The following is a 24,697-nucleotide window of genomic DNA, read 5'->3' as shown; positions in this document are numbered from 1 at the left end:
CCCCACCCCGTCTCCCTTCGCCTGTGGTGAACTCCCTGGGAGGCCCACTGGGCACCTGGGTGCGGCACCTCAGAACTGGCGGCCGGGATGGGGTCTCTGCAAGTTACTCCATCCCAGGACCCCTTTCCTCGGGACACAGGGATTAGCCAGAAATGTGGGTGACATGAAGGAATGTAAAGCCCCAAGTGTGTGAGGAGTGCTGGCCCCCGTTATTCCCCTCAGAACTGGTTTTCTTTCACTTCAGGAGCCCAGAATCATTTCCGTGGTGGTTGCACTGGTCTGACTGAAGTCAGAGACGGACACCTGGCACAAAAATCCCAGGAAAGGAAGCTTTGGTGGAAGCCAGGAGCCACGCCCACTCGATGCTCTCCCACCTCCATTCTCCAGAGGTCATTGGGACTGAGTCCTGGTTTACAGCTTTTACTGAAGAGAGAGGACAGGCGGCTCCCGGCCTATGCTGGGATCGCATTCCTGTACTGCTGAACTTACGTGGACTCCCAGAGCCCGCCCGGCCACTCCCAGCGGAACAGCTGCCCTGTTCGTGCTGCAGTGCTGGCGTGGGTCCCTCAGGCTCTGGGGAACTCGGACTTGTTTCTTGTGTGTGGTACAAGGCTGGATACAACTTCGCTAAGACCTCTTACTTAAAAGTGTGAAGCAACACTGAGATATGAATTACTAATAAGCATGATTCATCCCCTGATTTTCTTGCAGATGATTTAAAATTAGGAGAAATATAAGCCCATGAAACTCTGGTCTGTGTTCTTGCTTCCAAGAGGAGGGGACGCCGCGTGAGTTCCAGCGCATGTGCCAGGCAACCCTGGCCGAGAGCCAGTGCGGCCGGAAGTTGCTGCCTGCCCCGGAGCCACATGAGGCACGGACGCAGGTCCTTCTCGGCCAGGGGCCTCTCCTGAACCCAGCTCTTTCGAAGCCTCCTCCCAGAACTCACTGATACTCTCCTTCACGGTGGAAAACCAAACACGAGTCAATGAGAATCTAAAAGGAGAACAAATTCATTTCACACCAGTATACGTTCTATATTTTATTACACAAGAGCATGAGGGAAGTCACCTGTAAACAGTAACTGCTGTACAACTATATTTTCCAATTAAATAATTTTTTTTCATCTGAAGAATCATCTTTAAAAATAGTACATTTAACATTACAAAAAAGAAAAACTATAGTTACAAAGAGCAAGGGAAATGAGCTATTTTTGAGCTTTAACTGACAAGAAAATAAATATAAAAAGTACAAAAATAATGTTTATAGTCATATAAACTCCCTTCTTTTACAACATCAAATAAATAAATTCAGTAACTATCTACTGAGCTACCACTCTGTGGCTACAAGTGGAAAATAACTGAAATTTAATATCATACTGCTGGTTTTACAATGCTGTATTTCTTCACTGATTTCTTCATCTGCTTAATTTTCTTCCTTAGGTCATGATGGTCTTGTTTTAAAATATATCGAAAATACCTATAACCTAAAAAAAAAAAAAAAAAAAAAAGCAAAACGTTTCAATACTCATCAGCTATTTAAAGTACACTCCTACATTTTCGCAACTGTTCCTCCACTCCAGCCTGCTAATGACTGGAAATGATTTATCTGTGCTGTCTACACTAAGGGCCTCGCAGGTTCCGAGGGCTGGAACCAGGGACGTAGCGCTTCCTGCACAGAGGCACTTCCAGTCCATCAGAACAAAGGCATGGACTTTGGTTTCTAGTCTACCCCTCAGTGCTTCTGAGTGGTCAGGGGAAGGGTTACTGTCTTCACTTCTGGACACATTTTGTGGCAGTTTCGTTTCAGCAATGGATACCCTTCAATATTTCAAAGGCACAAACCAGGTAAGTTTTACTGAACAAAATATTCTATTTTAAAAACAGCAGGGGCGGGGATGTGGTTTAGTGGCGCCACACCTGCCTGGCAAGTGCAAGGTCCTGAGTTTGATCCCTGGTACCACAAAAAAAAAAAAAAATTAATCTCTTCTTTAAGAAGACTTTGAGAGGCCAGTAGGTGGCACGGTTCTGTTTTTTATCTTAAGGGGAGAAAATGCTTCCTCCTTGCAGGAATAGATAAGTAAACACAACAGAGAATATTAAAGAGCAAAGAGGACATTAAAGAACATTTCTGTACTTTTAGTAAAGTAGTCCTGGTAAACTCTTTGCCCAGCGAGGCCCAGTGGTCATTCAGTGTCAGGATGGCTCACACGGTGGAGCCAAGTCAGAGCGCGACAGCGGGTCACAACCAGCAATGTGGAATCACTGCCTCTGCCCACGGGGAGCCCTGACAAGCAGACCTATCCCCACTGGGTCCTTCGTCCATTCAGCAGCGACACACGGTTTAGATCAAGAATGTGCCCAGGGCCGGGGATTTAGCTCAGTGGTTCCACAGCCTGCCTCACAAGCGCAAGGTCCCAAGTTCGATCCCCAGTACCAAAAAAAAGGTGCCCACAGGGCTCACGGCAGGGCTTGCAGATCATGGGGCACTATAGCTGATCTGCTGTTAGCAGGGGCCTGGCTGGAGGGCCGTGGCCTGGAAGGGCTCATCTCCTTCCCTAGCTCCTCCGTTCTCACTCTGCTTCCTGGTCGCCATGCTATGAGCAACGCTCCTCCATCCAGGCCCTTCCTGCCTTGGAGCCTGCTGACTATGAACTGAAATGTGAGTCAAAATAATAAGTTTCTCCTATCAAACCATGTTAACTTGTTTTGTTGTCAGTTCTATTTTGCTAGCTAAATTACTTAAAAAGAGATATTCAGTGGTGAAAAAAACAAACTCCTCCCCCTTTCAGCTGTGGGTGTCAGGTATTTCGTCCCATAGTTGGAGGAGTGACAAAGACAGATTAAGGGACCAGAAAAGTGGGGTAATTGCTGTGACTACCTCAGCATGTGGTTCAGAAGCTTCTGGAACTGTTTTTTGGGGGTAGTTTGGAAAGGTTTGGGGATCTGGCTAGAGAAGCCCTAGAATGCTGAAGCCAAGCATGATGGGAGATTCTGGTCAGAGTGCAGAGCACCAGAACATTGACAGGAATGAATGCAAACAATAAAAGCCAGGCTCAGGACGTTTCCGCTGGGAACAGGGTTCCACTGCCATTTGGATTCAAGATCACGTATGTCATGCTCTGGCAAAAAATTTGTCTACATTTTGTTCATGGTCTGAGACTTCACAGGAGACTGAGATTCAGGGCAGTAGACTAATTCTGGCAGAAGCAATGTCAAGGCAGCCCAATGTGGAGCTGAAGCTGTGACACGGACACTGCTGGATGCTTTTAGCCATGTCTACCGGGAGAAGCAGACCAACATTACCGTGGAATAATTTGAAAAATTCTGCTGGAGGGCAGAAAGAAAGCACCTGTAAAGTTGAGGACTATAAAGTTCTGGCCCAGGTCAGGTTGGTTGCTAAAAAGATAAGCATAAAAAGAAGCCAAGTACTTTGCATCAGGACAATAGGAAAGATACCTTGAGGGGATCTGAGAAATCCACAAGACACCACCTGTGAGAGGCTCAAGGCTGCTAAGCTATACAGCTTTCCCTTGAGAAGTGAGTCCCAGGTCACCCTGCTTGAGAAGGGCTATCTAGGTTCCCCCAGAATTCCCATCACAAGGTTCAGCCATCAGGCACTCAGAGGCCTCTGCAGCCATTCTCCAAGGAGACACAGCTACTGCTCAAGCTAGCAGCAGAGCCGGCATCATCCAATGGGACTGGTTTCACAGAGATATAGAATGTAAGAGCTGTGGGATCAGGGAAGCTTCCAACAAGATTTCAGAAGAAGCCCTGGCAGCCGGCCAGCGTGTCCTCAAGAGGGCAGTGTGTGAAGTCGTGAATGAGGCTGCAAGTTCAGTGGAGACCCCAGGAAGCTGGAGAATCAGGGATGTGGATGTTTGCTGAAGAAAGCTCCAGGCAGTGACCAGTTAGCCCAACAGAGAGACAGTGAGGGCTGCAGCTGGCAATGCTGTAGGAGGAGCAGGATGGTCCAAGGCCTTTGGAGTTCCTATCTCCTGGCCACAACTTGCTCTGGATGCTTAGCATTAACTACGGGACTTAACGTTTGCTCTGCTGGTCTTTGGTCTTGTCTGGGTCCAATTCCTTTCTGTCCCCTATTCCTCCTTTCTGGAATGGGAGTGTTTACCCTGCGCCACTGTACCTCAGCGCTATCCTTCTGATTTTTAAACAAGTTCACAGCTAAGAGAGTGTGCCTTGAGTCTCAGAGGAGACTTTGGAGTTGGTCTATTCAACAATGCTGGATCTATTAGGACTTTGGCAACTTTTTTTTTTGAGACAGGTTCTCACTGTGTAGTTTAGGCTGGCGTTGAACTCATGGTGATCCTCCTGCCTCAGCCTTCCAAGTACTGGGATTACAGGCGTGCAACACACCTGGCTGGCAACTCTTAAGACATGGACTAAATGCATTTAGCATAAAAGAGATGCACACAAGTCTTTTGGGGGCTGGGGTAGAATGCTGTGGTTTTGATCAAGAATGACTCCCAAAGGCAGCAGGTGCTCACAGGTGGAGCTTTTTGAAGGTGACTGAATCATGGGGTGCTACAGCTGACTTGCTGTTAGGAGGTGGGGTCTGATCAGAAGAGGTGGTCACTGGGGGGCAACTGGAAGGGCTCGTCTTCCTCCCAGCTCCTCCACTCTCTCTCTCCTTCCTGGCTGCCATGATGTGAGCAGCTCTCCTCTGCTCAGGCCGTCACTCTGCCATTTCTTCCTTGGAGCAGCCCACCATGGACTGAAACATGAGCCAAAATAAGCCTCCTCTCCTATTATTTGTGAGTATTGAGCATTCTGTCCAAGTGATGAGAAAATTACTAAGACAAGCTAGTTCTCAAGCATCTGGAACCCACAGGCTCCACATTAAGTAAGCTCTAAAGTGAACACACAGTCGGATTTTGTAATTTCATCATCCGCCAAAAGCTACATCAAAGCTACATCAAAAGCTCCATTTAATACAATGAACACAAAAACACCCACCTTTTCCTAATAACATTCCAGCTACCAGTGCTTTCTCATAAGCCAAATCTTTATCTTCCTTCCAATCACTTTTTGCCCAAAAGTAGCTGAAATGGAAGGCTGGCCACCAGTTCCTCCTGGACTTCCACTCTTCCTGGACCCATGCAACACGATTCCTGGAAGAGAAACACGTCAGAAGGGAAGCTCAGAGATGGGGACAAATCTGTCCTGCCAGAATCTGAATTTACTGGAATTCATGGAAAGGTAAGAGTGAGGATGGTTTCCACTGACAACGGATTTCCTAACCAACTCAAATGGACATAAAATGAAGTAAAATTTAATCTTGTGATAATCTTTCCTCTCATACACAAGATGAGAGTAGAAGCCACCCCTTTTCTTTTACTCAAAATGTGGCTCTAATGATATTATGGTCACAGGTGCAGTTTTGTTTTTTCTTTTTGAGACAAGGCCTTGCCATGCACTTCAGGCTGGACTTGAACTCTCTGTGTAGCCCAGGCTGGTATCAAAATCACAGTGATCCTCCTGCCTCAGCCTCCCAAGTACAGGGATTAGAGACATGCGCCACCATGCCTGGCGGAGGTGCAGTTTTAAATACTCAGGGTTGGGCCGGGGATTTAGCTCAGTGGTTCCATCGCCTGCCTTAAAAGCACAAGGTCCCGAGTTCAATCTCCGGTACCAAAAAAAACTAGTAAATACTCAGGGCTGGGCATTTAGCTCAGTGGTTCTGGTGCCTGCCTCGAAAGCACAAGGTCCCAAGTTCGATCCCCGGTACCAAAAAAAAAAAAGAAACTGAGTTTTAAATACTCAGCTCACAACAGACAAGTGTGACATTTATTTTGATAGCACTAACTATCTGGATAGAATTTCTTATGATAAGCTTAGGGTTGTGTTTTCTAGCTTCTGACATACTCAGAAGAAAACAGCTAAAGATACAGCTCAAGAAAGCCAAAGACATAAGTAAAAAAGCTTTTTAAGAAAATTGCTGTTAGCTAAAACATGGGGAAATTATGATTCGGGAATAAATGCAGTGTCTCCTACTTACTCCATTAAAATCTGTCTCAGATAGCTTGCCAAATATTTCCAAGCAGTTATGTTCTTAGTGCATCCAGCAAAATCCAGGAGCCCAAATAACACTTCCAATCCCAGTTTATGGTGTTCCTCTTTTTCTGCAACAGTCGTGAACAGTTCAGGTTTACATACGGTATTGAAGAAATGCACAGAGCTAAAAAGACACGTGCAGTTGATAAAACAGTACTAAATTGTAAGCCTTCTGGTCTGGTTCACAGTTTAGAACAATTCATTACACTGTGATGAATCTGAAGAATCAGTGACATACTTCACACTAACTGAAGTCAAGGCGGTGAGTCTGACCCTCCATTTTTGTCCAACTGAGAACAATATTTAAAATACTTGCCCTATTTGGGCAGTTTTGATACATGCATTTCTTTTAGGAGTGGAGCCTACACAGTCTTTGTACCAAGGGGGCCCAGCAAGCTGACTTACTTTTAAGAAGCGTGTTCTTTTCTTTACTGAGCCGAAGCCCAGGAGGGATTAAATGAGGCAAATTACAGAAAGGGGAGCCACTGTCTTTTGCTAACTACTGCCTAGTGCTCTTTAGTAGGGTAGGCAAACACTTTTGCTGAGGGCCAGACAGTGAATGCTCTACGCTCTGCAAGGCCCTCTGCGCCTGTGACAGCCGCAGCACTGCTGTCCCAGCACAGAACCAGCTAGGGACAGGGCCCCGGTGCACGGCTGCCAATCCCATGTGGTTTCTAGAAACTGGCAGAGGTGGCATCGCCTGCGGATCCCTGGACTACCGCTATCTGCACAAAGAGGGATAAAACAAAAATGGTTTACCTGATTTTCTAAGTAGCATATGGAATTCTAACATCAGTTTATGAGATGGTACAATCTGATACAAAATCTGGAAGAAAGATTAATCTTGTAATTTACACACTGTAAAGATATTTCTCAAATTTCAGCTAACTTGCAAATAAAGTTCTCACTGGCTAAAATGTTCTTATAAATGAAATCAAGGATTTAAAAGATACTTTGCTTTTAATCTGGCTTTGAGTATAGCAAGCTATGTTCTATAAAGCTATTTTTAAAAATCCTGCCAACGTGATAGGACTATTGGAGGAAATAGATGGATACTTTTCATTTGTGTCTTACACACATCTGTCCACACTTAAAATTTTTAAGTAATTTACTTTCAGAAGCTGGACTTAACCACACAGAAAAAATATTTATTGATTACGAGAGATCACGGAATATTTACATGCAACAAAATCTCAAAAAGCAGAGATAACTTTGGAGACTGTACTCAGGAACACAGTACAACAGGGTATGGGGGCAAATATTCCAACGATCCTTTCATACAACAGGAAAAAATTTAAAGGTTTTTCTTTTTAAGAACAGGAAGGACTAAGCCAGGTGTGGTGGCACACACTTGTAAGCCCCAGCTACTCAGAAGGCCACAGCAGGAGGATCGCAAGTCTGAGCCCAACCTGGGCAACTTAGCAAGACCCTATCTCAAAAAATAAAAGGAAACATAAAGGGCTGGGCATGTAGCTCAGTATGAAAGCCCTGGGAGAGTTCATATGTGGCCAGATGATTTACAACAAAGGTTCCAAGAGGGAAGGGCAGTCTTTTCAATAAACGGGGAAAACATTAAGATTGAGTCTTACACTTCACATACAGAAATACATACATGAATTATATATGTGTGTGCTAAAAATCTATCACAGAATTTAACATAAAGAGCTACATAACACTTCAAGGAAAAACACAATCTTTATTATCTTGAGGTAATGCAAAGATTTATTGGCTTAAAAAGCACTAATAATAGAAGAAAAAAATGCATAATTTGAACTTCATCAAAATTAGAAATTTCTGCTCTGTGAAAGACACTGGTAGTTAAGAAAACTCTAGAAAGAGGCTGAAATTGTAGCTCAGCCGTAGAATGCATGCCCAAGGCCCTAGGTTTGATCCTCAGCACCAAAAAGACAAGAAACAAAAAGACAGATAAAAAAGGCAAGCCAGGGATTTAGCTCAGTGGTTCCACCACCTGCCTCGCAAGCACAAGGTCCCAAGTTTGATCCCTGGTACCAAAAAAAGAAAGATAAATAAAATAAAGGAAAAAAGGCAAGCAACAATTGGAGAGAAAAGTTATAGTCCATATACCTGAAACGGTGTCTAGATTATATACAATCTCCCATATCAGGAAGAAGATAAGGAACTCCCCCCTCCCTTAATAAGACACACAAAATATGTGAACAGACATTTAACAAAAAAAGATAAAAGTGCCCCTGTTGCTTTTGTTACCTTCTGGCTGCCATGGACTGTTTCTCCCCTGCAAGGCCTGTCTGCCCTGTTACCCTTCCTGGGAGCCAGCTGACTGTGGACTGAAATCTCTTTGAACTGTGAGCCAAACAAACCTTTCCCCCTTTAACTTTGGGTGCAGGTATTTTGTCTCAAAAACGAAAGAAAAGTAACTAATACAGAATTTGGTCCAGAGATGTGGGGTCACTGCTATGACACTACCTGGCTATGTGGCTCAAAAGCCTTTTGGAACTGGCTTGTGGGAAGAAGAGCTAGGAAAGGTTTGGAGATTGCAGCTGAAGAAGCAGAGCTGGAATGCCTTAGGCTATTTTGTATGGGAGATTCTGGTCAGAGCTCAGAAGACCAGAAAGCTGGTAAGACCAGGCTCAGGTTGCTGCTAGGAAGAAGGCTGTGGGACTCCAGACGTTGTGTATTACGCCTTGGCAGAAAATTTGTCTGCATTTTGCTCTTGTCCAGAGATTTTGCCTGAGACTGAGTTAAGGGTGTCAGGCTAATTAATCTGGCAGAAGAAATTTCAAGGCAGTCAAATGTTGAGGTGTGGGGGCTTTAAGCCAGATTTGTGTTAAGAATCAAGAGCAATGAGCTCAGCAGAATGATGTATGTTTTGAGTTTGGTCAGAAAGGAAGCTATGGGCTGCAAAGACAGAGCAGAGATCCTGATTGCTAAGAAGGGACAAGAGAATAGAAAAGATGGCCTGAGGGCATCACAAGCAGCAGCAGGACTCTACTGTTTCCATCCTCAAAATTGCAAGAGTGAAAGACTTTGCTTTGAGAAGAATGCCCCAGAACACCACGTTACATAATGGTGGCAGCCTAGAGAATTTGCTCCTTGGAATTGGAGTCAGAGTGCTCATCAATCCATGCACTTGACCTCTACAGCAAGAGAGAGAAGCCTGGCTACTGCTCCAGCTGGTAGCAGACCTTGGCATCATTTATGTGGCATTGGTTTTAGGCCCATGAAGAATGGAAGAGTTGGGGGTCAGGAAGGCTTCCACTCTTCTTTCAGGAGGCCTGGGAGGCCGGGCAGTGCCTCTGAGAGGGCTGTGTGAAGCTCCAAGTGTGCAGCCAAGAGTGCAGTGAAGACCTCAGAAGTACGGAGAAGCCAGGACCAAGGATCATCTGAGGAAAACCGCAAGGAGGGAACAGAGCCAGCACAGGGAAGAACCCATGGGAGCTACAACCACTGGCAGTGCCACTGGGGTGGAGCCACCCAAGCCCTTTGGGGCTCACAACTTGCCACAGATTGCCAGGGATGCTGCACATGGAACTGAGGGATTTAATGTTTGCCCTGCTCGACTTTGGACTTGCTTTGTTCCCATTCCTTTGTATTCTCCTCGCTGTAATTTTTGGAATGGAAACATCTATCTTGTGCCACTGAATGTTGGAAGTGTTTAACTTTCTTTTCATCGGCACAGGGGCTTGCAGCTAAGAATTTACCTTAAATCTTAGAGGAGGCTTGGGACTTGAACTTTTCAGCAATGCTGAAACCTGTTAGGACTTTTGGCAACTCTTGCAGATGGATGAAATGATTTTTTGCATAAAGGGATATGCATGAGTCTTTGGGGACCAAGGACGGAACGTTATGGCTTGTGTTTAGATGTCCCCACAAAGCCTCATTCGGTCATAGGTGGCTGAATCTAGAGTGCGTGATGCTAGGAGTAAGGATGTGTGATTACTAAACCACTACACAGTGACTGCTTTGGCACCACCCAAATCCGAGGAGTCTGAATAAGATAAAAGGGGCAGAAAGACACTGTTAAGGTTCCTTGTTGCTTCTGTTACCTTCTGGCTGCCATGAACTGTTATCTCTCCAAGCCCTGTGTACCACACCACCCTGTCTTGGAGCCAGCTGACTATGAAACCTCTTTGAACTGTAAGCCAAATAAACCTTTCCCCCTTTAAAAAAAAAAAAAGAAGAAGAAGATACAAGAAGAGCCAACAGACATTAAAGGATGCTCAACCTGTGTCATTAGGAAATTCACATAAAAGCCACAGTGAGATGCTCCTACGCAGCCACTAGAATGGCTGTAGTGCAAAACGAGCAACAATATCACGTTGGTGAGAGGGTGGAGAGACAGACGGTGAGGGTGTCCACGGTATAGGCACTTCAGTGAGCCACTGGGAAGTTTCTCAAGAAGTTCAACATGAACTTTCCTTACCCAGCAACTCCACTCTTGGGCAGCTACTCAAGAAAAATGAAAATGCATGTGGCCATGAAAGACATATATGTGAATTTTTTTTTTTGCGGGGGGTACCAGGGATCGAACTTGGAACCGTACGCTTGCGAGGCAGGCACCAGAACCACTGAGCTAAATCCCCAGCCCCCGATATGTGAATTTTCTTAGCAGGATTATTTGTAATAGTCAAAAAGTGAAAATAGGCCAAAATGTTGGTCAAGAAGTCTACGTATAAACACAGAACACGACACAACGTAGTAAGTTACCAAACCCGACATCGCAGGTGGAACTGAAAGCATTGTGCTGCGCCAGAGAAGCCAGATTTAAAAACTAAAAGCTGAGAGATTAAATTTGTATGAAAGTCCAGAAAATGTAAAATTAACCTACAGCAACAAAAAACAGGCCAGTGATTGCCAGTTGCTCGGGGAAATGAGGGGCTTGGGAGGTGACAGAAGGTTGCACATCCTGGGGGAAGTGGCTGTCTGTTAACGCATCCAAGCACACACTTGGGGGCTGGTTTTCACAAAAACCCAAGGCAGAACTTGCCCACCAGAGCCAGGCAAGGGGGTCCCTGAAGCAGGGTCCCCTACAGCCTGCAGACGCAGCAGCCCGAGGGCACCAGTCACACGCTGTCTGGAAAGCAACAACCTAAGCACGTCCAAACAGGGAGCCGCAGTCCTATGCAACACAAATCAGCTGTCCATACCTTAAGCACACTTAGCAGTTTCGCTCTTGGTGCCTTCTCTCTCTTTAGAAAGTTGTACAAGTAGATGTGGGCATTCGGGTTTGAAGGGAACTTTTCATCATATGCGTAGCTGGTGAGCACCTTTCGGGCTCCGTCTCGGTCACCATAGAATTCCAGCATCTGTGTAAGATAAGCTACAATATCTTAGCTGAATTCTTTAAGACAACTATAAAAAAATCACAACTTTAACACTACTGGGCACAAAAAAAAAAATCACAGAACCGACAAATGGGGCTGTAGAGGGACAGAGTTCGCGCTATCTCCACCTCCATAGGCATGTCACAGCAGCCATGGAAGAGGATAGCTCACAAGGCCCTGGGGTCCACTGCAGCTCACTATGCTGTTATCGGAAAATGTGGGACTTCACCTACCAACTGCTCCACAAGAAACAAAAGCCCTAAAGGAAAGGGAACCAAGGCAAGTGACCTCAGCACCCGGCCTAACGTCAGCCCGCAAAGGGGCATACGCCATGGTGCAGCCACTGTGACACGGGCCTTCCTGGGCAAATCAGGATGTGGCTCTGGAGATTACCGCTGACGACACCATTACCACTTTAGTGCTCATAAGTTTTCAGAAAGTGAGGCACTCTGAAGATTTCCTCCCAATGTCCAGGCCTGAGGGCCCCGTCCCTTGACAGTGGCTCTGACATGAAAGGACGTCTTTAGGAGCTTTCCAAGGCCTGACTCTACAGCCCACGTCTGTGAGCTGGTTTCAGATCTCTGTCCACATCCGCTCTGTGTCCCACCAAATCACAAAGATCTCTTTTTCTTTTCAGCTCCACAAGAACAATATAGAACTGACATTTAAAATTATACTGTTGTTCAGGGCCGGGGAGTTAGCTCAGCGGTTCCGCCGCCTGCCTTACAAGTGCATGGTGCTGTGCCGAGTTCGATCCCCGGTACAAAATCAAATAAATAAATAAAAATTATACTGCTGTTTATTTTATAGGCATGTGACCAAGGGAGGTTATCCAACGGTGAAAATAGACAAGAGGAACACTGACAGTATAGTAAACAGAAATTCTTCACATCAAAAAAAAGAGACACATCATACTTCTGTCTCTATTTTCGGTCTTTGTTTCATTCTGTTTGTATAATTTTCTCTCCAGGTTTCCTTCTGCTCAACAAAACCAGGCAGGAAGAGTTTGCATAGGTCTAGGACTAAATGAAACTGATATGGTTTGATGAGAAGCCGACTTACCTCTACGTAACTCTTCACAAAAGGGTCCCAAACTCCAGGAGTTTTAATCAGTGCACTAAAATTTACAGATGTTTTCCAGCTGTGGCTGAATATATTTCGGGCTTCTGTGCTATAAGCATAATCATCCTTATCTGCCAAAAGATAAATGATATTTAAAAGTCACTCAATGTTGAGGACCTATTAAATGAGTAATCAGAAGACCCAAATAAAAAGCTCAGGTCCTGATGGCTCACTGGTGAATGCCAATAAACATGCAAAGAAAAATACTAACTCTTTACAAACTCTTCCCAAAGTAAGAATGGAAAGGAATAACTCAACTTACTCTATGAGGTCAGTGCTACCCTGACATCAAAAGCAGACAATAAAACACAAAAACCTACAGGTCTCTCTTCAGGATACAGACACAATATTCCCCAGTAAGACAAGCAAAAATGAGTCCAGCCACATATAAAAAAATTACATACACTGCTCACATGAGATCTATTTCAGGAGGCCAAGGCTGGCTTAATAGTTGAAAATCAATTCATACAAGGAACAGGACAAAGATCTATTGATCTAACCCAAACCAATAGGATAAAGGACAAAAATTACAGGATTATCTCCACAGATGCAGAAAAAGCAGCTGAAAAAACTCAACAAAGCTTCATGATGAAAACACTCCACAATCTGGGAATAGAAGAGGCTTCCTCAATCTGATGTAGGACATTCATGAAAAACCCACAGCTACCATCAAACCTGATAAGGAAAGACTACATGCTTTTCCCCTCCAATCAGGAACAAGGCAAAGAGGTCCTCCTCTCTCGCTGCTTCTATTCATTATGCCACAGGTTTCGACCAGAGCAATTAAACGAGAAAACAACAGAAAAGACATCTGGTTTGAAAGGAAGAAGCACAATTATCTCTATGCAGATAATATGATCCTGTAAATAGAAAATCCTAAGAATCCACTTAAAAAAGTACAAGGTCCATCCATTAAAAAATGAAATCAGGAAAACAATTACATTTCCAGAAGCACCAAAAATCTTAGCACTTGGGTATAAATGCTGTGTCCCTTAAGTCTGGTGGGGGTTCCGGGCTGTTCATTTTAAGTGTGTTCCTTGTATTTGTTCCACATCTTTTTTTCTATATAGGGGCCGGGGATTTAGCTCAGTGGCACCGCCTCCTGCCTTGCAAGTGCAAGGTCCTGAGTTCTATCCCCGGTATCAAAACAAAACAAAAAGTTCTTGCATTTTTTCTGTATGTTTTATTTCACAACCTTAAAGGTTTAAAAGGAAAAGAACTCAGCCCCAGCTGTCCGAAACAGCCGGCAGATGCTCATCAGGAATCTCAAACCCTGAGAAGCATCAGTTTATCTTCTCCCAGTGGATCAACTGAGTACCTATCAATACAGACTTGGAAATGAAGCACAGGGAGAATAGATATGATGTGGGGAAAATGTTAAAGAAAAAAAGCAGGTCCCTAAGTGTTAACTGGGTTTGAAGGAAAAGGAGGTGCATGACACACACGGAGACAGCCACAGAGCAAGGCAAAGTCCAGGCCAGCACACAGGTGGCCCGAGCCTGCATCTACGGGCCAGGCCTGACTTCCTGTAACAGGCGTCTGGGGCTGAAGACCTTCTACTAAGCGCCACACATTACCCCGTCCGCCTCTCGCTGCAGCAGAACCGAGTGCCAGCTGCACAGGTACTGAAGGCCCCACCATGGGAGTGGCAGTCACAATGCCATGTCCAGCTGCGCTCAGCCAAGGATCTGTGTGAGTCCTACCTGACCACATGTAAGAAGAAAAGCAAATGCTGGCTTTAAAACCCAGTAAATTAGTATGAGTAAGCCTTTTTGAATAAAGAAACAGTATGCCACAAGTAAGGTATTAGGAGTGAGGTGCTGAGTCCTACTGGCGGAGGGTTTTCTAGGGGACAAGGCTGCAAAGACCTCGCTCGCAGAGGGGAAGGGAGAGACCACAGACAGGAGGGACGAGAACCGTGACCGGTGCCCAGCGAACCAGGAAACGCCACCAACCACGTAAGCACAAGCGCTCGAGCTCACCACAGGAGTGCTGACAAAAGCCAACACTAGGATTCGGATGAAAGGCATGGAAACGGGCTTGTCCTAGAGAGGGGACCACGGAAAATGAAAGGCAAAAGCGCAGTGAATCTCACAGCTCCAGAAAACATTGACGTGGGAGCAGGAGGGCCACAGCAGCACTGCAGGGTGAGGGGCAAGGAATGGACTTCACACAGAAATGGAGCCACTTTACCTCGCCCTACTCTTTAGGTGGGTATCATTCTGCCGAACAGTACTATCAAAGAGACGTCATTCTGAGCACAGGGGAGCAAGGCTGATCACGTGCAGTAACAGCTGCTAAAGACATGGTGCGACCTTTCCTGGAAACTGGCAGAGTCGCCCCTTGAGCAAACTCCAGCCAGGCTCCTGGGGGCCCTCAGGACAAGGCTCACCCACCACCCCCGCCTGCAGACAGGGAAAGTCCACCAGCTGACGTCCACCAGCTGACAGCCCACGGCCACCGCCCAGCTGACCCCAGCCCCTTGCCATGGCTGCCTGAGGAAATGGCGCTGCCAGAACCGCTGCCTGTGCCAGGCAAGGTGCAGGACGAGGACGGACACGGACCGGACCCGGACCCGGATCTGGACACGGCGGCCTCAGCCACGGCCCTGAGTCAGTGCCTGGAAGGGCCCCCCCGCCAGACGCCCTGCACAGCCTCAGGCACTTAGGCGGGGCTGTGGCCTGGAAGGCTCTCTTCCCCTTCTCCCTTGACCTCACTGCTTGCCCTGCCCTGACAGGGACTGTTTCTCCTCTGCGATGCCCTCTGCCATGCCGCCCAGCCCCAGAGCCAGCAAACTATGGACCGAAACCTCTACAGACTGTGAGCCAAAGCAGACCTCTCCATCCTAGAGCTGCGGGCGTATTGCGTCTCAGCGCCAAGAAACTGACCAAGACACTGCCCAACACCCACAGGCCACCCAGGAAAGACAGGTGGCTCGCACAACCACCTCCCTTCTGCTTTTGCACCTTCTCACTTGCGGCCTTGCCCAAGCCACTGTGGCCCTTTCTTCACCCTGAAAGCTGTCAACTGCACCAATCAGAACAGAGCTCAGCTCCCCCCCTTACTGTTGTAGTTCCTGAATAGAATCCATTTCCACTGCTCTGATGAATGTGCAGAAATCTTTGACAAAATCATGTGAAGAAAAGCCAAGCATCTAAAATGGCCATCAACTTAAGAAGTGAACCACCTAATTTATGACTGAAAGGTTTTTGATGTATCAGAATTATAAAGGATGCCAGGTGAGGTGGCGAAAGCCTCTAATTCCAGCACTCAGGAGGCTGAGGCAGGCAAGCTGCCATGAGTTCGAGGCCAGCCTGGGCTACACAGAGAATTCAGGACAAGCCTCAACTACACAGCAAGACCCTGTCTCAAAAGAAATATAAAGGATGACCAAGAATTTAAAGCCAATAAAATGCCTGTTCTCTACACCATCTGGATGAAGTCAGCAGGGAGATAACTGGGCTTTGCCTTAAGATGCCTTTTGTCCTTCAGTTTCTAAAGAACAAAGTTCACAAATCCCAGACTGCATGGGAATTACTACAAAGAATTAACAACTGGGACCTTATCTTATTAAAAAGCTTTTGCACTGCAAGAGAAACCACCAACAGAGTGAAGACACAACCTACAATGTGGGAAAACAATTTTTACCAGCTATTCAGATAAAGGATTATTATCTAGAGTATGTAAAGAACTCAAAAAAATCAGACCTCCCAAATTTAGACCCAAAGCAAAAATGGGCATCTGAAATAAAGACACTTCTCAGATGAAGAATTAGAAACAGCAAATAAACATATGAAAAAATGTTCAACATCACTGGTCATTCGACAGATGCAAATTAAAACGCTGAGATTCCACCTCACCCCAGAAGGAATGGCTGCTATCAAGAAATCAACCAATAACAAATGCTGGAGGGGCTGTGGGGTAAAAGAAACCCTGCTCCACTGCTGGTGGGAGTGTAGACTGGTGCAACCACTACCAATCAGTGTGGAAATTCCTCAAAAAGCTAAAACTAGGGGTTCCATTTGACCCAACTATACCTCTTCTTGGTATCTTCCCAAAAGAATTAAGAGCATCATATCACAGTGAAATATGCACACCCACGTTGATAACAGCACAGTTTGTAATTTGGAAACAGCCCAACTGCCCATCAACACACGAGTGGATAAAGATGTGGGTTTTTTATACAATGGAGTACTACTCTCCCATAAAGAAGGATGAGCTTTAGACATTTATAACTAGAAGGATGGACCTTGAGTCCATACTCTTCAGTGAAATAAATGGGACACATTTTCTCATGTGAGAAACCAAAAGTGGAAATAAGGACTGAAATGTATAATGGATGCTGGGAAATGGGAAGAAAGTGTTCAAATGGGAAGGGGAATATGTGAGGACAGAGGGAGAAGGGAAGGGACAAGAAAAAAAGGGAAAATAGAAGGAAAAAATGGAAACAAAGTTTTTATACACAGGGAGGAGAGGGGACTTGAGAGGGGAAGTAGGATAGAATAAAACAAAATTTATTAATAAGTAAATAAATAGAAAAAAAGGATAAAGTCCACTCAGGTTCACTCACCAAGCTTTGACAATTCCATCTTCTTTTTAGACCAACTGAAATATTCCAAGAGCCCCTTATAGGCCTGCGCCAGGTTGATCAGCATCTCCTGGGAGGATGACTTCTCCCCGTATCTCCACGTCTCTGCCTGACTGAGATTTCTGCTCGCCTCCTCCAGCTTCCCGCAGTGAATGAGGTACAGCGCGTGCTGTAAGGAGATCTGCACCAGTAACAAGGAGGGGCCCACTGTCACTAGTCATCAGATCACCGCGACCCACAGCTCAGGAAACACAAGGTCTACAAGGCTTGAGTCACAGCAGGACACAAAACATGTGGCGCTGTCCCCGGCAACATGTGAGTCCAGCAAAGGATCCTCGACACAACTAACATTATGTAAATGAGGGCTAAATAATGTCAACTTGCCAACAGAAGACAGTAAAAAAGAAAAACAAATGTTTCCCACTTAAAAGCAAATAAGTTGAGTTTATTCACCTTGTGTGAGCCTCACCAGCTACATGAGACAAGTGTCACTAACCCTCCAGAAGGGTGCTGTCGAGGGTTCATTCAGATAATTTTGCACCATACTTAATGCCTAGTTTGGCCAACAGTGGAAAATCAGTAATTATTTAATATATGTCACATAAGCTCAGAGAAAACATCTGAATAAGAGGTGCTGAAGAATGGCTTGAATTCAGGTGGAAACTGTATACCAGGAACAGGAGAAGCAATAAAATGAAACACTCAAAGATGAGCACAGGAGGGTAGAACAGGGCAAGTGCAACTAAAGGTACAGGAAGAGTCGGACCACGAAGTCTACGACTCTCAGCGCAAACTGCTGCGGGAATTTCTCAGCTGGCCTCTCCACCCGCCCTGGATCCACCTTCCATGCAGCAACCAAAGAAGCCTCACCTGGTTAGTCATCCGGGTAAAATCCTTTGATGGTGCCCACGGCCTACAGGGTAAGACCCACACTCCCGGCATGGGCCCGGGCCAGGCCTACTCCCCTGCGGCCCTACCAGGGACCCCACAACACGGTTCCACCTACGGACCCTCACTGCAAGAACCACAGGGGCACACTGCCCGGAAAACAAGTGCTTTCAAAATGGTTAACAATAAAGCACGTTTCACTGCTTATCCCAACCAGTGCCTCAGGTTCTGGAGCAAGAAATGAGATTCCCTCGTTTCCTTACTTCTACTGGGCAGATTCTATGAGCCAGGAGAGGCCTAACCACTTAGTTCCTTAAAATTCCACCCCTTCTCCTCATCAAATGGCTACCCAGCTTCTTTCTGAAAAGAAGAAAGATGAGGCGCACACAGTGTGCAGGAGGCCACGCCTCCTTCCACTTGTCTGGTCAGGAAGCTCCTCCTCCCGAGGAACCACAGTCGCCCCATTTAATTCTCCCCACAGCTGCCCGGCCCAGCAGAGGTCAAGATCGCCTTGTTCCTAAGTGCACACCCCAGAACTCTTCCCTCAGCTAATTAGTCAGACCCCAAACCAATTCTAAACGGAAACTGCTCCGGACATCGGGAAGCTCCAGCCATGTGGAGCACAGCCTGGTGGTTCCCTAGAGCACTCAAGGCACAATCGTGAGCAGGGCGTGAGTATCAGCCTAGCCACCCCGCCGCCAGGGAGACACCCAGGGAACTGGAGTGCTCACTAAGAGGCCTGCACGCCTGTAGTCAGTGAGACGATTCACAAAGGCCAGAGGAAAACAAGCCAACATCGGGCAAATGGAGAAAACCAACGTAACAGGCGACAGAAGGAATGGAGATCAAGTTCATTCAGCTGTCTCAGCCCTCCCTTTTCCATCACTGCCCACTTGTCATGGACACAAGCACTTCGGGTGCGGACCACACCTCACAGTCAGAAAGCCTCCGCTCACCTTCAAATAGTTCAAGACGCCAATGTTCTTCATCTGGTCTGCAAAGGTGTTGAAAGTCTCCACGCTGCTTTTGGGGTGATAAAATAGAATTTCGCTTCCAAGCTTCCATATGATCTGTCAAACAAGAAAATACTACCAAAATGTAAGGATTCGAACATTTTTTCAGATTAAAACATTGAAAAACAACCTATAATTCTTTTTCTGAGAGACCATTACTATCAATATTTTACAGTAGTTTATAAAGTAAAACTGGTACTACAGGGCTGCGGATTTAGCTCTGTGGTTCCGCCACCTGCCTCATAAGCATAAGGTCCTGAGTTCGATCCTCAGTACCAAAAAAAAAAAAAAAAACTCGTATCACATACTATATAATAAAATCTTCTCAACCATTTGAATTAATTTAAAACTACCAGGTGGGCTAGGGATTCAGCTCAGTGGCACCGCACCTGCCTTGTAAGACCAAGGTCCTGAGTTCAATCTCCGGTACAGAAGAAAAAAAAACAAACTACCAGGTAAAGCAAGGTGTCATGGCACACGCCTGCAATCCCAGCACTCGGGAGGCTAAGGCAGGAGATCACTGTGAGTTCGAGGCCAGCCTGGGCGACAAAGTGAGCTCAAGGCCAACCTTAACAGGTTTGTTGGACCCTGTATCAAAAACACAAAATAAATAAAACATAAAATAGTAAAAATGCTAAGTATAATAGTACCATTAAATTAGCAATTTTAAAAAGGCACGTAATGAATATACATATTGAATATAAAACTTATAGGCAGGCATAGTGGTGCACGCCTATAATCCCAGCACTCGGGAGGCTGAGGCAGGATGATGGCTGACAGTTCAAGGGCAGCCTGGGCTACAGTGAGCAGAATAATAAATACAAATAGATTAATAACAATGATAATAACGATATAGCAATAATAAAATCTGTTATAGAAACAATATAACAGAATAATAGTAAATATAAAACTTCAAATCAGGACAGTAAGTCGGAAAACTCAGGTTCCAGGAACGCTGGCTTTGTTCCCTCTCTCAGCCCCATCCTCCCCTCCACAAACCAAGACCACAGCCTGGACTCTCCTGAGACCCCAGCGACAGGCTCACATCTCTCCTGTACTGAGAGCACCCGTGCGGGAATTTCCCACAAGACCAGGTCCGGGAAGCTGAGGCAGGATGACTTCCAGCCTAGCCAGGGCAACGGAGTGATTTAGCCATACCCTGTCTCAAAATCAAAAGTCACAGGATTGGGATGTAGCTCAGTGTCAAGGCCCTGGGTTCCATACCCTGTACCCCAAAAAATAAAAAAAGAGAGAGAGAGAGAATTTTCATCAGACTGGACAAATTTTAATAAAAATATTTTCTCCTCAGATACAAACTTTGGTGACAGAATCTGGAGGACAGAAATATCCTAAATTTAGACGATGGTATGGGTCGCACAATTCAGTGAAAACATTTAGAAAATTAAATTGTACACTTTCAGTGAGCGAACTACATGATGTGCTTGTAAATTATGTCTTGATAAAACTGTTAACAAAACAAAAAACAGGGCCAGGGATGTAGCTCAGTGGTGCCGCAGTCTGCCTGGCAAGCACAAGCTCCTGAGTTCCATCCCCAGTACTGCAAAGCAAACAAAAAGCAGATCACTCTGTGTAAAGGAAGAGAACAATTCTTTCAAAGAGTTTTGCTGAAAGGGAGGGTGAAAAACAGACACAAAGCCTGAGGAAGAAGTAGGCATCGAAAGATGATTCTAACATAGAATTAACAACATTTTTGTTTGAGGATGGAAAATATCCCATGGATGGGGGGTAGGAAGAATTACTGGACTAAATTAATATCGGGGATCCAAGAATCCAGAGTTCAGACTCTATGGGCCCTGTTAAAATAACAGGTAAAAAGAAGCAGGTAAAAAAGTGTCCTGTCACAAACTCTCCCCACAAGATTACTCTCAGCAGCTTTCGGCGAGCCACTCTGAGACCCCCCCAAAAGCCCTGCGGGTGGACCTGGAGGCAGCCTCCCGGATGCTCACTCTCCCAGCTGCTCACCTCTGGCGCTGTTTGCCTCTGGTTGCTGTCAAAATCCTCCAGGATCTGCAGGTAGCTGTGCATGTACTCGGCGGCCTGCTGCCACTGGTGCTTCAGCAGGGCCTCCCGGATGAAACTTAAACAGGCACCTGTGGTCTGAGCAAAGTCTTTCTTCTTTTTCCCTCCAGTCGCTAGAAATATGAAAGATTCAACTCTTCAAAAACCTTAGAGGCTGCCTCGTTCAAGCGCAAGGCTTATCAGGCTGAACAGAGGGCACCTCTTGCCCAACCCAGCCCACCCCAACCAAGGCCAGCCTCACTGGAAACAAAATGAAAAGAACTAAGCTGATATTGCTGAGCCACCGGAGCTACCACACACTTCAAATCTGACTCAATCTTTCAGCTTTGCACTAAAAATTCTGGGGAAGATTTCTCAAAGTCCCCAAAAGCACAGGCCCTGGTACTTAGAATGAGTAAAACTCACCGGTTCATCCTAGCAAGCACAGTCTTTATTATCTCTCCGTGTTCTGAAAACACCACGTGGGCTTTCATCTTTCAGAACCAAGTTACCGCAACTCAATAATGTAGAGCAAACTTGAAAATAATACAACTTCATTTAAAATCCTATTACAAGGCCGGGGATTTAGCTCAGTGGTTTCGCCGCCTCCTGCACAAGCGCAAGGACCTGCGTTTGATCTCCAGTACCAAAAAAATAAATAAAAAATTAAAAAAATAAAATGCTATTACACTATTATGTACTGGAAATTATATCTTTTATAACTACTACAAAAAAAATTTAAATGGCACCTTAAAATTGTGCAAGGCAGAAAGGGACAAAGTAGGGCTTATGTAAGGAAAAAAAGCTATGGACTACTGCTGTAGACTCAATGTTTCTCAGACTGTTTTAATGTAGACAAACCACCTGTTACTCAGCGTCATCCGGAAACCAGCGGCATTAGAACCACCTGGAAATGCAGAATATGCCCCATCTGGCCTCTGAATCAGAGGCTTCACTTAACAAGCTCTGTGTCAAGCCACCCAGGTCAGCAACAGTCTCAGGCAACCATCACGGAAAACTGACAAAACACTTCTTCCTTAAAGTATCTTCCATTCACCCAAAAGAAGACTGTTCTCGGGCCAAGATATAGAGGTAGGAAGTACCTCTCTACCTCAGAGGCTACAAATGTAGCCTTTGAAATTAGACAGACTAGGATTTGACTCTTGATTTAAGAGTGGATTTGGCCAGGCATGGCGGCGCACACCTGTCATCCCAGCACTCGGGAGGCTGAGGCAAGAGGATTACTGGGAGTCCAATGCCAGCCTGGGCTATTTTGTGAGTTCAAGGCCAGCCTGGACTACATAGTGAGACCCTGTCTCAAAAAACAAAACAAAAAAAGAGTGGATTTGACTCCTAATACCACTACTTCTTTAAATTTCAGTTTCCTCATATTTAAAACGCCTAGCACATAGATTTATTGAGGATTCATTTACTGAGGTCATCAAATGAGATAATACTTTAAAGTTTTTACAAGGGTGTGGTGGTACATGCCTGTAATCCCAGCTCTCTGGGAGGCTGAGGCAGGAAATCAAAACCCAGCTTGGGCAACTTAAGTAACTTAGCAAGACGCTGTCCCAAAATAAAAAGGGCTGGGGATGGAGCTCAGTGCAAAGGCCCTGGGTTCAACTGCCAGTACTACACACACACACACACACACACACACACACACACACACACACACTTGAGTAAGATTTTTTAAATATGGGAGTTAAATTGCAGGAGCCAAGGAATTCCTGCAGGGGAAAGAAGGCAGAGCTAAGAAAGACATTCCAGGGCAATGAGAAAGCGCTGGCTCACATGTACTCCCAGGACTATAGCACCCAACACACATGCAAACAACTGCTTCTTTTATATATTTCTACAGAGAATTTAGCCCACAGAAAACGTTGCTTGTGTTTATGTTAGATAAAAATGGAAGAAAATACTCTTCTTAAAATCTAGTACATCATCATTCTATTAGAAATTATTTAAGCAGAAATTCAACAATTCAACAGAAATTCCCTGAATACTTCTTAGGTATGTGCTTCTCAATGGGAAATGCCCAAAATCCACTGATGAGCCTATCTATTCAGCCAGGCCAGAGATAAGTGCCTAGCAAGCACTGCTTTTAAAAAGTGCAACCACCATAATATATACTATTTATTATCAATTGAAAGACAAGGGATTTTAATGGAGAAAAGAAAAAAAAACTCATAGTATTCCTATCTTGGAAACGGAACCAGCCTGGTTATCCCCTCTGTATCCATACTGAATCTCACCACCGCCTGCACTGCAGCTAACAGCTCTACATCACGTACTTACCTACAGTATCTAGATGCTTCTGAAGCCACGGAAAGTACACTCTTGTACCAGAGACCGTAGATGCCTCCTCTTGGTCATCCTCTGACTCAGGCCTTGTCAATTCTTCACTGAAATCACTCATATCTATTCCAAACCAAAAATACAGTATCAGTTCCCTTTGGTGTATCTTAACCCCACAGGCTTCTGAGTTACATGGAAAACCTGCCATCAATTCATCCATAAAGTATCATTTGACCAGCAAAATTCATTTTATCTGTAACTCTTTCAAAGTACAAGATGAAATTTCAGCAACATCCAAAAGGATCCATAAGAAAAATGAACTATTACTGTATGGCAAGTGCACCCAAAGACACAAAAGATACTGTCCCTTAATCGGAAAAAACCCCTCAAAACTAGAGAAACAGCGAAATGCATAATAAAATAGTATAAACCAGCACAACAAGAGTACGAGGGACTTAAGTTTGACTGTGGGAAATGAGGCGAGAGACAGACGCTAAGCGTGGTCCGGAGACCCCTCGCTCCTCCCCGTGCCAAAGTGAGCAGGGCAGCTGCTAGCATCTCCGGGAGCTTCGCCAGCTAAGGGCCTCTCGGTCCCCAACAGCATCATTCCTGCTCGGGATACCGTCAAGCTGGGCCTCGATTGCTCAGCAGGCTTTCTCACTGGTACTCTCAGAGTTTGCTTCTCCACACAGCAGCCAGAGAAAACCTTCTAAAGTCAAACCGTGAGGCGAAGTAAACGCGTGTGAAGGGCGCGCGGATCTGACTCTGGCCCGCATCGCATTCCGAGGAGCCCTAACGCCAAGGATCCCTTCCGGGACCCCCGAAGGCGCGCGCTGGCCTGCCAAAACCTCCACCCCACCTTGCGTCCTCAGAACATCCAGAAGGAAGTGCGGGTGAGCCCCGCCGCAGTCTTCCCGCGCCCCTTTCGACGCAGGTTCGCCGCACGCAGTCGGCCGCATGCAGCCGGCCTCCGCAAGCGTCCCACAGGGAGCCGCGCTCTCCCCGCGCCGGAGCCGGCCACTGGGACGCACAGGAAGCGGAAGTAGCGAGCGGTTCCTACGAGGATGCGCAGAGCCTGCCTCGGGCGCCGTGGCGGCGCACCCCTAATTCTTCCCGCTGGGAATGTGGCTGTCAGCACCTCGACCCAGGAAGTGACTTTCCGGAAATGACCCCGGAAGTGATTTGGGAGTGACCCCGGAAGTCAACATTGGGGCGGTCTTCACATCGATTTGGCTACAGATTTATATTTCATCGGCCCTCACCCGCCAAATGGAAGACTTCCGCTGCAAATGGAAGCCGTGGTGTGCGAAGGCTCCTGGAGGAGGCGAGCAGTGACAAGGGCCCACCGTCCCTTCACCCAAGACGCTTATTGGAAGACTGACCCATCTCACGACG

The 24,697-nt window shown here is 45.9% G+C and overlaps 1 protein-coding gene across 3 annotated transcripts; it reads right to left on the bottom strand.

Moving 5' to 3' along the window:
• Positions 1 to 1,026: 1,026 nt before the first annotated feature.
• Positions 1,027 to 24,464, bottom strand: Taf1a (TATA-box binding protein associated factor, RNA polymerase I subunit A). Of its 3 annotated transcripts, none has more exons than XM_004867415.4 (11): positions 24,162 to 24,464; positions 23,303 to 23,425; positions 20,966 to 21,135; positions 18,926 to 19,039; positions 17,064 to 17,262; positions 12,434 to 12,564; positions 11,195 to 11,353; positions 6,828 to 6,894; positions 6,013 to 6,136; positions 4,971 to 5,125; positions 1,027 to 1,483 (listed from the first exon to the last, which is right to left on the bottom strand). In XM_004867415.4, exons 1-11 carry the CDS (start codon positions 24,259 to 24,261, stop codon positions 1,371 to 1,373), a joined length of 1,455 nt encoding a protein of 484 aa, XP_004867472.1. In that variant the 5' UTR covers positions 24,262 to 24,464; the 3' UTR covers positions 1,027 to 1,370. The 3 variants fall into 3 exon arrangements, with proteins under 3 accessions (XP_004867472.1, XP_087065980.1, XP_021102106.1); XM_087209854.1 differs by having other exon boundaries at positions 17,064 to 17,250; positions 24,162 to 24,452; XM_021246447.2 differs by lacking the exon at positions 1,027 to 1,483 and having other exon boundaries at positions 4,986 to 5,125; positions 6,013 to 6,192; positions 24,162 to 24,454.
• Positions 24,465 to 24,697: the final 233 nt, after the last annotated feature.

The sequence above is a fragment of the Heterocephalus glaber genome, unplaced genomic scaffold (assembly GCF_053883595.1).
Source record: "Heterocephalus glaber isolate CG9 unplaced genomic scaffold, H.glaber_assembly_v1.0 deba00001067, whole genome shotgun sequence".
NCBI lineage: Eukaryota > Metazoa > Chordata > Mammalia > Rodentia > Bathyergidae > Heterocephalus > Heterocephalus glaber.
Note: the sequence above shows the minus strand (reverse complement) of the source record. Positions and strands in the feature narration are given on the sequence as shown.

Excerpts from the sequence above, each read along its gene's own strand:
- Taf1a (XM_004867415.4), bottom strand. The coding sequence starts at position 24,261 with ATGCGGCCGACTGCGTGCGGCGAACCTGCGTCGAAAGGGGCGCGGGAA. Across the intron at positions 6,137-6,827 it reads TATGCTACTTAGAAAATCAG|AAAAAGAGGAACACCATAAA; the intron begins GTAAACCATTTT and ends CGACTGTTGCAG. Across the intron at positions 5,126-6,012 it reads CTGAGACAGATTTTAATGGA|GAATCGTGTTGCATGGGTCC; the intron begins GTAAGTAGGAGA and ends TTTCTCTTCCAG.